The sequence below is a fragment of the Brassica oleracea genome, chromosome C1 (genome assembly GCF_000695525.1).
Source record: "Brassica oleracea var. oleracea cultivar TO1000 chromosome C1, BOL, whole genome shotgun sequence".
NCBI lineage: Eukaryota > Viridiplantae > Streptophyta > Magnoliopsida > Brassicales > Brassicaceae > Brassica > Brassica oleracea.
This window is the reverse complement of record NC_027748.1, coordinates 39009149-39023445: the sequence shown is the minus strand read 5'-3', so window position 1 is coordinate 39023445 and position 14297 is coordinate 39009149. Positions and strand designations below refer to the sequence as shown.

Sequence of the window (14297 nt, the reverse complement as noted above, 5' to 3'; positions counted from 1 at the left end):
GAAATCATTCAAAGATCAAATTTGATCAGATTATTATAATACTCCCTCTGTTTTTAAATGTAGGTAGTTTTAGTAAAAAGAGTTTGTTTCACAATATAAGTAGTTTACATATTTCAATGCACTTTTTTCATTTATTGGATATTGTGTGACCAATAAAATAATGTCTAGATTTTTATAATTGGTTGAATTAATTGATTAAATGATATATTTTTTTAAATAACCACTTTCTAAATATTTGTGCTTTTAGGTAAAACTACTTATAATTAAAAACAGAGGGAGTAGATTATCTAACTTTAAAAGACAAACATATTCTTCTTTTTTTGGGTGAAATCATGAAAAAAGGGGAGCAAGCATTGGAAAAGAGACAATATAAGTAAATAAGCAGAGAGAGAGAGAGAGAGAGAGATGTTCATAATTAGAAGGACTAGAAAGATAGTAACTTTGTTGTTACTAGAGAGAGAGAGTCACGTAGCAAAACATAAGTAAAGCCTAGAGAGACTAGCTTTAGCCTAGACAAGGAAAACCCCAAATAAATAGCTGTCTTAACAAAAAAAATAAAATTATTTCTTGTTTGTATCTCCAGCAAGCAAAAGCAATTGGATTTTTATCTGCATTCTCTCTAGTATTGTGTGTTTCTGTGAAAGCCGTGATTTGATTGTGAAAGGAGAAAGAAGAAGAAGAAGGAAGCTTGAAGAGTGAAGACAGAGGAAATCAATTGGCGAAACCAATGCTTCTTCTGGTAATATCATTTTCTCCTTAAAATGTTGTCTTCTTCTTTTCGTCTGGTCTCACTCTCTCTCTCTCTCTCTCTCTCTCTCTCTCCCTTTTACCCTTCTTTGGTTGATTCGTTTTCATGGCAGTGAAATTCATGAAATAGCTTTCGCTTGTCAATTTTTCTGTCTCTCGTAATTATTAATTATTAATCTCCTTCTTCCCTCTGGCAGTTTGCGATAATTAATTAAATAACTATATATATATACGTATATGTAATGTATCTATTTATTAATCGCAATGGTTTGTGGTTTTCATTTTTCATTCTCACGAAATTCGTTTTCTAAATCTTCGGTCAAACGTTATTGTTGAAGCAGATTGAGGTTTTAATCTCTTTATTTTATTCAGAGTCTTCTCCTCTTTGATTCATCAATCACAATCTCTATCGTTTTACTCTTTTTGTGTATTTGCAGGTGGGATTTTGAAATTAGGACAGCTTTTGAGCGAGGAATCTTCTCGTGTGTCTTGTCTGCTGAAGAGGATTTCACCTCTTTTTGTTCCTTAGTTTGTTGGTTGTCAGATCCAAAAAACTCCAGAAGCTTTGACTCACTGATTTGACAAAAAAAAAAAGAGAATTAAGATTCATAAAAAAAAAGGAGGAAGCAAAAGGGTCCTTGGTAGTGTGATTGGATTGGATTCTGAGTGGAGAGGTATCTATTTGGTTGCTTTTTGCTTTATTATTAGCCACTTTTTTTTAGTTTTCTTGGGAGATTCTTGAATCTTCTTTGTGTACTGTGTTGTTCTTTTCAAGTTTCATTGGAAGGAGGAGAAGAGGAAGAAACGCAGAGACAAGTCTGTGAGTTTTGTACTCATCTGCAATTAATAATCAAGGGGGGAGAGAGTCTCTTTGCTTCTTGTCTTGATCTCCACCTTGGTGGTGGGGGCAAAGCAGCTAAATCATGCAAACCTAAAAAAGTCCTCGCTTCTTTGTTATCTCTCCAACAAAAAAAGTACAAGTTCCTCTGAGGATTGTGTTTATAAAGAGAGGTTCAAGAAACTTTTCTTCTCTTGCTAAATGAGTCGTCTACAGAAGCGAGGGAAGCAGGAGAAGCCTGTAGTGGTATCTGATGGTGCTGAAAAGGTTATTGTTGCTGTCAAAGCCTCTAGAGAGATTCCAAAGACGGCTTTGATTTGGGCTTTGACTCATGTTGCTCAGCCTGGGGATTGCATCACGCTCATTGTTGTTGTCCCTTCTCAAAACTCCGGTACTTTTCTTGCCCACTCTCCTTGTCCCTCCGTTTATTCTTATCTCATTTACTTTTACGATGAATGTGCAGGAAGGAAACTGTGGGGTTTCACTAAGAGCTTCCCTATGTTTGCTGGGGATTGTGCAAGTGGTCATAGGAAACCACATTCTGAAGCACTTCCGGAGATCAAGAGTGATCTCACTGACACTTGTTCCCAAATGATTCTCCAGCTTCATGATGTCTATGATCCCAATAAGGTTTGTTCTCTAGGCTATAATGATCTTGTAGTAGCATCACATCTTTCTCATATTTTGTTGTTATTGTTTTGTGATTACTTTAGATAAATGTCAAGATTAAGATTGTTTCTGGCTCTCCCTGCGGAGCAGTTGCTGCTGAGGCCAAGAAAGCCCAAGCAAGCTGGGTAGTACTAGACAAGTAATAATCTACTTTCATTATATATGATGGCTTGAACAGTTACATATATAGTTTCATTACCTCACACCATGTTGCGGTGTGATTTGGTGTGCAGACACCTCAAGAACGAAGAGAAACGGTGTATGGATGAAATGCAATGCAACATTGTGGTGATGAAGCGTTCTCAGGCAAAAGTCCTGCGCTTAAACTTGGTTGGATCGCCTAAGAAGGGTGCTGAGAAAGAGTCTCCTCTACCAATAAAACCTGAAGCAGCATCTGAAAAACACAAAAACAACACAAAAGGATCGTCAGATTCCGACAGAGGACTACCTGTAACTCCAACCAGCAGCCCTGAGCTGGGGACACCATTCACAAGCACAGAACCCGGGACTTCATCAGTGTCCAGCTCTGACCCGGGAACCTCACCGTTTTTCACTTTGGGAATGAGTGGATACATGAAGAAAGATGGAGCACTGGTCATCAAGGAGAACGACGACTCCGGCTCAGAAACAGAAAGTGAAAGCCAGTCACTACCGTCAACGAGTAAGAGATTCCAGCCGTGGATATCAGAGTACATCGGCGCACATCGCCATTCATCCCTAGACGCTGAGGAAAGCCTATGGAAAAATGACGACAGGGCTCAGATAACCACCACAAAGGCTTTGCTTGAGAAGTTCACTAAACTAGACGTAGAAGCTGGGCTGTCCTCTAGCCGGAGGATGGAGCTTGAGTTCAGTGGAAGCGTAAGAGACGCGATATCACTCTCACGAAACGCTCCTCCTGGCCCGCCTCCTCTCTGTTCTATCTGCCAGCACAAGGCGCCGGTGTTTGGGAAACCGCCAAGGGTGTTTTCATACGCTGAGCTAGAGATTGCAACGGGTGGGTTCTCGCAGGCTAACTTCTTGGCTGAAGGTGGGTATGGATCTGTTCACCGTGGTGTACTACCGGAAGGTCAGGTGGTTGCGGTAAAGCAACATAAACTGGCGAGTTCTCAGGGAGATGTAGAGTTTTGCTCTGAAGTGGAAGTTCTCAGCTGTGCTCAGCATAGGAACGTTGTTATGTTGATTGGTTTCTGCATTGAAGACAGCAGACGGCTCTTGGTTTATGAGTATATATGCAATGGTTCACTTGACTCACATCTATACGGTAATGATGATGCCTAAGATTTATTTGAGCTTTTTGTAATGTTTGCTCAGTATCAAAAGCTCTTATACAGGTCGCCAAAGGGAGACACTGGAATGGCCAGCACGGCAAAAGATCGCAGTTGGAGCTGCGAGAGGGTTACGGTATCTTCACGAAGAGTGCAGAGTTGGTTGTATTGTCCATAGAGACATGCGTCCTAACAACATCCTCATCACTCATGATAATGAGCCACTGGTATATATATATATATATATATATATAAATGGCCTTTGCTTATTCAGTGTAACAACACATGTTGTCTCATATGTTATTCTATCAGGTTGGAGACTTTGGTCTAGCGAGATGGCAGCCTGATGGGGAACTTGGTGTAGAGACACGAGTGATTGGAACATTCGGGTGAGACAACAACTAAAGCTTATCATTGTCTTCACTGAAACTTGAAAATTTGCTAAAGGAATGTTATTTTGGTGGGTGTGCAGCTATTTAGCTCCAGAGTATGCTGAAAGCGGACAGATCACAGAGAAAGCGGATGTCTACTCGTTTGGGGTTGTTCTAGCTGAGCTAGTCACTGGACGCAAAGCCATTGATATCACCAGGCCTAAAGGCCAGCAATGCCTCACTGAATGGGTAATGAGTTCACATATCTTAGTTATCACCAAAGCAATAGTACTGATGCTCGTTGTTTTGATCTCAGGCGCGTCCGCTACTTGAAGACTATGCGGTGGATGAACTAATCGATCCGAGGCTTGGGGACCGTTTTGTAGAAAGTGAGGTTATTTGTATGCTTCATGCAGCTTCTTTGTGTATACGTAGAGACCCGCATTTGAGGCCACGCATGTCTCAGGTAATCAAAACTAACCACTCTTCAGTTCAGAATGATTCAAACTTTCTAATGATACTAAAAACTGTCTGGTCAATGATGAAGGTGTTGCGTATACTGGAAGGAGATATGATAGTGGATGGGAACTACGGTTCAACTCCAGGCTCAGACGCAGGCAACAGAAGTGGGAGGTTCTGGGCGGAACATTACAGCGGCCAGCTAACGAAAGATGGGTATGGGTCGGGTAGGTTCAGTGAAAGGATGTCTGTTGAAACGCCAAGACTAGCTTTACGTGAGAGGGAAAGAGGTCAGAGGTTGGAACTAAACCACAACAAGCAATAAGAGAGCTATCTGAGTAAAATCACATAACTGTGTCTTAAGAAAAGTTTAGTAATGTGTTCCAAAGCTGGCAAGAAAGCTTTTCTGACCCTTTTTGTTTGTATAGTGAGCAAGATGCAAAAGAAAAGTTGCTATATGTCTTATCAAGGAGTTTGAATTTTTTTTTTGGCAAAAGAAATTAGTAAAAAAAGAACAACACAACAAGATACCTTTTTCTTCTTTTGAAATTGAATTATTGGTTCTGAAAGAATTGTTCTGAAGTGTGGACACAGAGTAGGAAAACAGGGGGGGGGGGCTTTTCCTAACTCACACACATTGGTAAGTCTTTGGAAATGTAATAATGATGCATGAGAGAGAAGTCAGCTATATGATGAATCTGACTTGCCTGTCAATACAGTTATGCATTGGGTCCTGATGTAGCAGTGATTAAAGTGGACCATGACAAGATCTAGAAGACAAAGAACTTTTTGATTCTGTCCAAAATCTAACAATATTTTAGAGATGTTAATAGTAAATATATAAATATACTAATATATATGTCAGCATGACTAGTAAGTGGAGATTTAAATAAGAAAATACAACTCTAGAGTCTCAACACTGTTCTCATAAGAGAATTGAAGATTTTAGTGGTTAATAGAATCTTCTACTGTTTTCCTCATCTTGGATCTCGCATATCTGGAAGAACCAAGAACCAGCTAGAGCGTGAGATTGGGTTAGCTCTGATAGCCATTTGAGTGTAATATTCTAACAAATGTGATATATCATTGTAATTGGAAAATGTAAGAGAAGAAAAATACTCTACTCTATAGGCATGCCGCCTCAGGCCAGAAGACGATAAGAGGTTGCCTTGAAGGCCATTCATGACATCTGTAGCTTGTTAGATTTCCTGTAACCAGTGAGAGTAAGTATATATCTATGTAATTTTGTTCTTATGAACTCTGTAAGGCAAAAACGATGATGAAATGTTAAGAAATATACAAATGCAACAAAAAGCTGTTGCATACTATTACTTACCCTAGCAAGTGGTTTAAATATTTGATTTGATTTGTGCTTACACTAGCTGATGGTGCTTTTACATCTGGATCAGAGTCCGCTTTGTTGTATAAGTTAGCAAGGGAAATCAATATACTAGATTGTCTGCCTATCTGTTTTTCATAGAGGACTACAAAAAATCAAGCTTCTAAATGTATTATTCCAACCTTTTGGCATCAGCGTTATCCTTTGGAGAATAGCTACAACTTCCAGGTTCCTTCGCCTCATCAGGATCGCTTTTCCCCTACATGTATCAAAAGATCAAGCAGAAATTATGAGATAAAGATTGTTACAAGGTAATCAGAACATTTTACCTTCATCACTCTGGTCGTCCTAATATTTAGATGGTTCCTTGTTTATGTTATCGATCACAACATAAGCCCCACTCCCTGCAAGACTCAAAACGGTTTTATTACTCGATATCGAGGACATAGTAAAGTAAGTACATTATATATATATATATACATGGCCTTTCTTTATTTCTTTATAGAGTTTGATACTCCTATATGTTGATGTCACACCCTGGAAACAATCAAAATACAATAAATTCAACCCACGAACGATCATCGGTAGATGATGTAACGACATATTAATATAATAAAACTAAGATGTAACGACAAATTGCATGACCAAGTCGACCAAAGTGAAAATGGGACTTTTTCTATACTTTCAAATTTCAATTCAACCAAAGACACGTAATTGTTTTTTTAGTTTAATTTCTCTATTAATTAATATCCCTTAAAATGGGTGGACAAGATCGGAGATTGCATGGTGTCCGGCGGGACAAAAGTTCGCCGGAAAAAAAATGAAAAACAAAACAGGAGACGTTTGAATGTATATAAGTCTGTCTATACGTTCGGCCAATCAATCATACCAAACTCTAAACTCGTAACGTCCCTAAACCCTTAACCAAAGCTGAAGTACAAATTAAAGAGAGCGAACATGACATGGAAACGGAGTGAGCTCCAATAAGTCTCAGTCCTCGTCGCCGCCTCTTCATCCAAGAATAGATCATCCGTCTTCCTAACCACCGTATGGATCAAGATCGGCACATATACGATCACCAACGGCCAACCGTAGATCACGTACGTTGCGTTGGTCACGACGAGAAGAGCCATGGTTAACAAAAACAAGCAAGTCTTGACGATCCGAATCATCTGATCACTGATCTGACAACAGAACAGCTTGATCGGCTCTTCGTCCTCCTGGAGGTAATAAAGTAAGATATAGATGGAAACCAACATGGTGAAGGCGATGAGCGAGAACGGATGCTTGATGCCGAAGATGGCTATCAAGATGTTGATGGAAAAGAAGATCCCGTAGTTCGTGCGGAAGTAGTTGTAGTTCGTTTTGAACCTGGAGGAAGCATCGGAGACGCCGTGAGGAAGTCCCATGGAGTGGAAGTCGAACATCACTCCCCAAGGACGACGGGGCATGGCGCACGCGGTGCATTGGTTGTTGTCGCTTGATAGAGACTCGACATCCACCACCGGTGACGGCGATGTATGAGACGAGGTTTGAATCGCGCCATAGTTTGTCATTTATTATTGTGCGGAAGATTTGAATAGAAGAAGAGAACGGAAAATAATGAGAAACTATTCTTAATTTATAAACCGGGTATTGTTACGAAATAACTTATAATTTATAGTATCGAGAAATTTAAATAAGAGTGGAATTTAATACCCGTAGGAAATAAATAACACTAATATAAGGGAGATAGTTTATTATAAGGAGGAAGAAGAAGATGTAATGATTCTTTGATTATAAACTATTGTTCTTGTTTTTGGTGTACAAAAGAGTGAGATGAGTGATGGTATTTATAGTGAACAACAATACATAAAATAACAAAGATGGTGCTTAATTTGGTAAATGAGTGGGTGATCATAGTGCTTGATGAGTAGATGATCATAGTGCTTGAGTTGGTAAAAGAGTGGATGATCATAGTGTTTGAATTTGGTAAAGAAGTGGATGATCATTTCAATGCTTATCTTATAACACTCTCTCATATGTTATTCTATCAGGTTGGAGACTTTGGTCTAGCGAGATGGCAGCCTGATGGGGAACTTGGTGTAGAGACACGAGTGATTGGAACATTCGGGTGAGACAACAACTAAAGCTTATCATTGTCTTCACTGAAACTTGAAAATTTGCTAAAGGAATGTTATTTTGGTGGGTGTGCAGCTATTTAGCTCCAGAGTATGCTGAAAGCGGACAGATCACAGAGAAAGCGGATGTCTACTCGTTTGGGGTTGTTCTAGCTGAGCTAGTCACTGGACGCAAAGCCATTGATATCACCAGGCCTAAAGGCCAGCAATGCCTCACTGAATGGGTAATGAGTTCACATATCTTAGTTATCACCAAAGCAATAGTACTGATGCTCGTTGTTTTGATCTCAGGCGCGTCCGCTACTTGAAGACTATGCGGTGGATGAACTAATCGATCCGAGGCTTGGGGACCGTTTTGTAGAAAGTGAGGTTATTTGTATGCTTCATGCAGCTTCTTTGTGTATACGTAGAGACCCGCATTTGAGGCCACGCATGTCTCAGGTAATCAAAACTAACCACTCTTCAGTTCAGAATGATTCAAACTTTCTAATGATACTAAAAACTGTCTGGTCAATGATGAAGGTGTTGCGTATACTGGAAGGAGATATGATAGTGGATGGGAACTACGGTTCAACTCCAGGCTCAGACGCAGGCAACAGAAGTGGGAGGTTCTGGGCGGAACATTACAGCGGCCAGCTAACGAAAGATGGGTATGGGTCGGGTAGGTTCAGTGAAAGGATGTCTGTTGAAACGCCAAGACTAGCTTTACGTGAGAGGGAAAGAGGTCAGAGGTTGGAACTAAACCACAACAAGCAATAAGAGAGCTATCTGAGTAAAATCACATAACTGTGTCTTAAGAAAAGTTTAGTAATGTGTTCCAAAGCTGGCAAGAAAGCTTTTCTGACCCTTTTTGTTTGTATAGTGAGCAAGATGCAAAAGAAAAGTTGCTATATGTCTTATCAAGGAGTTTGAATTTTTTTTTTGGCAAAAGAAATTAGTAAAAAAAGAACAACACAACAAGATACCTTTTTCTTCTTTTGAAATTGAATTATTGGTTCTGAAAGAATTGTTCTGAAGTGTGGACACAGAGTAGGAAAACAGGGGGGGGGGGGCTTTTCCTAACTCACACACATTGGTAAGTCTTTGGAAATGTAATAATGATGCATGAGAGAGAAGTCAGCTATATGATGAATCTGACTTGCCTGTCAATACAGTTATGCATTGGGTCCTGATGTAGCAGTGATTAAAGTGGACCATGACAAGATCTAGAAGACAAAGAACTTTTTGATTCTGTCCAAAATCTAACAATATTTTAGAGATGTTAATAGTAAATATATAAATATACTAATATATATGTCAGCATGACTAGTAAGTGGAGATTTAAATAAGAAAATACAACTCTAGAGTCTCAACACTGTTCTCATAAGAGAATTGAAGATTTTAGTGGTTAATAGAATCTTCTACTGTTTTCCTCATCTTGGATCTCGCATATCTGGAAGAACCAAGAACCAGCTAGAGCGTGAGATTGGGTTAGCTCTGATAGCCATTTGAGTGTAATATTCTAACAAATGTGATATATCATTGTAATTGGAAAATGTAAGAGAAGAAAAATACTCTACTCTATAGGCATGCCGCCTCAGGCCAGAAGACGATAAGAGGTTGCCTTGAAGGCCATTCATGACATCTGTAGCTTGTTAGATTTCCTGTAACCAGTGAGAGTAAGTATATATCTATGTAATTTTGTTCTTATGAACTCTGTAAGGCAAAAACGATGATGAAATGTTAAGAAATATACAAATGCAACAAAAAGCTGTTGCATACTATTACTTACCCTAGCAAGTGGTTTAAATATTTGATTTGATTTGTGCTTACACTAGCTGATGGTGCTTTTACATCTGGATCAGAGTCCGCTTTGTTGTATAAGTTAGCAAGGGAAATCAATATACTAGATTGTCTGCCTATCTGTTTTTCATAGAGGACTACAAAAAATCAAGCTTCTAAATGTATTATTCCAACCTTTTGGCATCAGCGTTATCCTTTGGAGAATAGCTACAACTTCCAGGTTCCTTCGCCTCATCAGGATCGCTTTTCCCCTACATGTATCAAAAGATCAAGCAGAAATTATGAGATAAAGATTGTTACAAGGTAATCAGAACATTTTACCTTCATCACTCTGGTCGTCCTAATATTTAGATGGTTCCTTGTTTATGTTATCGATCACAACATAAGCCCCACTCCCTGCAAGACTCAAAACGGTTTTATTACTCGATATCGAGGACATAGTAAAGTAAGTACATTATATATATATATATACATGGCCTTTCTTTATTTCTTTATAGAGTTTGATACTCCTATATGTTGATGTCACACCCTGGAAACAATCAAAATACAATAAATTCAACCCACGAACGATCATCGGTAGATGATGTAACGACATATTAATATAATAAAACTAAGATGTAACGACAAATTGCATGACCAAGTCGACCAAAGTGAAAATGGGACTTTTTCTATACTTTCAAATTTCAATTCAACCAAAGACACGTAATTGTTTTTTTAGTTTAATTTCTCTATTAATTAATATCCCTTAAAATGGGTGGACAAGATCGGAGATTGCATGGTGTCCGGCGGGACAAAAGTTCGCCGGAAAAAAAATGAAAAACAAAACAGGAGACGTTTGAATGTATATAAGTCTGTCTATACGTTCGGCCAATCAATCATACCAAACTCTAAACTCGTAACGTCCCTAAACCCTTAACCAAAGCTGAAGTACAAATTAAAGAGAGCGAACATGACATGGAAACGGAGTGAGCTCCAATAAGTCTCAGTCCTCGTCGCCGCCTCTTCATCCAAGAATAGATCATCCGTCTTCCTAACCACCGTATGGATCAAGATCGGCACATATACGATCACCAACGGCCAACCGTAGATCACGTACGTTGCGTTGGTCACGACGAGAAGAGCCATGGTTAACAAAAACAAGCAAGTCTTGACGATCCGAATCATCTGATCACTGATCTGACAACAGAACAGCTTGATCGGCTCTTCGTCCTCCTGGAGGTAATAAAGTAAGATATAGATGGAAACCAACATGGTGAAGGCGATGAGCGAGAACGGATGCTTGATGCCGAAGATGGCTATCAAGATGTTGATGGAAAAGAAGATCCCGTAGTTCGTGCGGAAGTAGTTGTAGTTCGTTTTGAACCTGGAGGAAGCATCGGAGACGCCGTGAGGAAGTCCCATGGAGTGGAAGTCGAACATCACTCCCCAAGGACGACGGGGCATGGCGCACGCGGTGCATTGGTTGTTGTCGCTTGATAGAGACTCGACATCCACCACCGGTGACGGCGATGTATGAGACGAGGTTTGAATCGCGCCATAGTTTGTCATTTATTATTGTGCGGAAGATTTGAATAGAAGAAGAGAACGGAAAATAATGAGAAACTATTCTTAATTTATAAACCGGGGATTGTTACGAAATAACTTATAATTTATAGTATCGAGAAATTTAAATAAGAGTGGAATTTAATACCCGTAGGAAATAAATAACACTAATATAAGGGAGATAGTTTATCATAAGGAGGAAGAAGAAGATGTAATGATTCTTTGATTATAAACTCTTGTTCTTGTTTTTGGTGTACAAAAGAGTGAGATGAGTGATGGTATTTATAGTGAACAACAATACATAAAATAACAAAGATGGTGCTTAATTTGGTAAATGAGTGGGTGATCATAGTGCTTGATGAGTAGATGATCATAGTGCTTGAGTTGGTAAAAGAGTGGATGATCATAGTGTTTAAGTTTGGTAAAGAAGTGGATGATCATTTCAATGCTTATCTTATAACAGGTATATATTAATATACGGAGTGGAGGTCCATTGACGAGTCAACGGAAAATAATGAAGACTGTTTCTAATGTTTGAACTGGGCTCCATTGAATTAAGTGATGAAATATTTGCATATAGTAGTTTTTATAATCTAACTGTATCTTTGTTTATGGAATAAAACAAGATTAATTAGGTTTATTAGCGTATGTGATAATACTATTACATCAGTGTTCCGTGAGTGATGATTTGATTAATTAATGTCAATGTCTGAAAATTATAAAGTTAGGTTTTCATAATTTGAGCAACACCAGCTTATATTTAGTAATTGATTACATGCTGAAGGAACAATATCACAATACTGGTTAGGGCCCACTAGTTTAAACAGTTGTGGTTGCGGATGCGGATGCGGGAGTTTGCGGATGTGGGGTTGCGGTTTCAGGCATTATTAAGCGTTTTATATGATTGATACAACGTTCGAAAATTGTTGCGTTTGCAGGATATTTGTGACTGGTTGATTATAAGATATTGAAATGGTTTAATAATAAATTATTCATATTAACATATTATAACATTATAAAAATATAAAACATGCTATTGTAATAAAATATAAAAATTTAAAAAATTTAAAAATTTATTATTAAAATTTTAAAATATTTTTGAAAATAATTTTATTTTTATTTTTTCCATCTGCAACCGCAAATGCTAGCTGGAACCAGCTTTTGATTTTAAGAAGTTCAGAGCAGTTTGGAACGATTTGTACCAGTTTGTATGATTGTTTCGAAACGCTGTCAACCGCTACCAACCGCAAAAACTGCCTTTGCGGATCGGGAAAACCAAGTCGAGCCCTTCATATACGAAAGTTGGCTAATTCCTTTCGTAGATCGCTACGTCCATGCATGCATATGAATAACTACCAAATACTATTGCATTAACCATAACTCACTTTTAACAAAAATAAACTATAATTCACGAATTAACTGAACTAAAATTTTAATAAAAATTATATATGCATAATAACAATATGATGTTTTAGTTACATAAACCAAAAAGCTACTATTATATTTGATTTTAATTTTGTTAAATGATATCCCTTCTGTTTCTAAATAATATTTTTTTGAAAATTTCCATACACTATAAATTAATACTAGATTTTGATCTGCGCTTCGAAAGCGCATGTTTTTTGGTTAATAAAAATGTTTGATATGAATTAGTCTAAATAATACCTTGCGGGGCTGGAGACATTTATGCATCAAGCAGATTCAACACCGCTCGCCCAAGAAAGTGGTAAGATGTTCTGTCCTTGTCGGAAATGCAACAATTCGAAACTGGCAAACCGTGAAAATGTTTGGAAGCATTTAATAAATAGAGGTTTCACGTGAAAGTTGCATGAACGAATGGGCGGACTTGTTTAAAGAGTATTTGCCGGAAGACAATGTGTCTGCTGATTCTTATTATGAGATTCAGAAACTGGTTTATAGTCTTGGGTTGCCTTCTGAGATGATAGATGTTTGCATCGACAACTGCATGATCTATTGGGGAGATGATGAGAAGCTAGAAGAATGTTGATTCTGCAAGAAGCCACGATTCAAGCCGCAAGGACGGGGACGTAATAGGGTACCGTACCAAAGGATGTGGTACCTACCAATTACAGACAGATTGAAAAGATTGTATCAATCAGAGCAGACTGCTGGAAAGATGAGATGGCATGCCGAGCATACTCAGACGGATGGTGAGATGGCTCATCCATCAGATGCAAGAGCCTGGAAACATTTCAACAAAGTACATCCAGATTTCGCTAGCAATATCCGGAATGTGTATCTCGGATTATGCACAGATGGATTTAGTCCGTTCGGAATGTCAGGGAGACAATATTCATTGTGGCCAGTCTTTCTTACTCCATACAACCTGCCACCGGAGATGTGCATGCAACGGGAGTTTCTATTCTTGACCATATTAATACATGGTCTGAACCATCCAAAAAGGTCCCTGGATGTTTTCCTACAACCACTGATAAAAGAGTTGAAGGATTTGTGGTCAACAGGGGTTAGAACGCATGACTGTTCAACGAAGACGAATTTTACGATGCGAGCGATGCTTTTGTGGACCATAAGTGATTTTCCTGCCTATGGGATGTTGTCTGGATGGACTACACATGGGAGATTAGCTTGTCCATATTGTAATGGAACGACAGATGCATTTCAACTGAAGAATGGTAGGAAGACAAGTTGGTTTGATTGACAACGTCGATTTCTTCCCATTGGCCATCCTTAATAAAGAAACAAGAATTTGTTTAGGCACAAAAGGGTTGTGAGAGACACTCCTCCATATCTAACTGGAGAACAAATTGAAGCGCAAATCGACTAATACGGAGCTAACAAAACAGTTCGTTGGAGTGGTAATTGGCATGTATGCTTGATTCTTACGGTGTTCATCACAACTGGTACAAGAAGAGTATATTTTGGGAGTTACCATATTGGAAGGATCTTCTTCTGCGCCACAACCTCGATGTGATGCATACAGAGAAGAATTTCTTTGAGAACATCATGAATACAATATTGAATGTCCCAGGGAAGACAAAAGACAACATAAAATCGAGATTGGATTTGCCGGATATTTGCACAAGAAGTGAGTTACATATTAAAAGCAATAGACAAGTTCCCGTTCCGATATTCAGATTATCTTCAGAAAAAAAGTCGGTGTTGTTCAACTGGGTGGCATCA

The 14297-nt window shown here is 38.6% G+C and overlaps 4 protein-coding genes across 5 annotated transcripts; 2 read left to right on the top strand and 2 right to left on the bottom strand.

Annotated features, from left to right (window-relative positions):
• The first annotated feature begins 476 nt into the window (after positions 1-476).
• LOC106317551 (inactive protein kinase SELMODRAFT_444075-like) lies at positions 477-4839 on the top strand. 2 transcript variants are annotated; one of them, XM_013755358.1, is made up of 11 exons: positions 477-739; positions 1185-1421; positions 1523-1976; positions 2049-2215; positions 2299-2393; positions 2488-3518; positions 3589-3749; positions 3835-3911; positions 3995-4142; positions 4210-4359; positions 4441-4839. In XM_013755358.1, the coding sequence occupies exons 3-11, from the start codon at positions 1787-1789 to the stop codon at positions 4675-4677; spliced, it is 2256 nt and encodes a 751-aa protein (XP_013610812.1). In that variant the 5' UTR covers positions 477-739; positions 1185-1421; positions 1523-1786; the 3' UTR covers positions 4678-4839. The 2 variants fall into 2 exon arrangements, with proteins under 2 accessions (XP_013610812.1, XP_013610807.1); XM_013755353.1 differs by lacking the exon at positions 477-739 and adding an exon at positions 981-1094.
• A 1656-nt stretch (positions 4840-6495) lies between these two features.
• On the bottom strand, positions 6496-7314 carry LOC106298724 (PRA1 family protein F3-like). The gene has a single exon (XM_013734871.1). It carries the CDS (start codon positions 7245-7247, stop codon positions 6612-6614), a length of 636 nt encoding a protein of 211 aa, XP_013590325.1. The 5' UTR covers positions 7248-7314; the 3' UTR covers positions 6496-6611.
• A 398-nt stretch (positions 7315-7712) lies between these two features.
• LOC106339800 (inactive protein kinase SELMODRAFT_444075-like) lies at positions 7713-8732 on the top strand. Its single transcript, XM_013778676.1, has 4 exons — positions 7713-7804; positions 7888-8035; positions 8103-8252; positions 8334-8732. Exons 1-4 carry the CDS (start codon positions 7713-7715, stop codon positions 8568-8570), a joined length of 627 nt encoding a protein of 208 aa, XP_013634130.1. The 3' UTR covers positions 8571-8732.
• A 1657-nt stretch (positions 8733-10389) lies between these two features.
• LOC106298774 (PRA1 family protein F3-like) lies at positions 10390-11184 on the bottom strand. Its single transcript, XM_013734917.1, has one exon. The coding sequence runs from the start codon at positions 11139-11141 to the stop codon at positions 10506-10508; it is 636 nt and encodes a 211-aa protein (XP_013590371.1). The 5' UTR covers positions 11142-11184; the 3' UTR covers positions 10390-10505.
• Positions 11185-14297: the final 3113 nt, after the last annotated feature.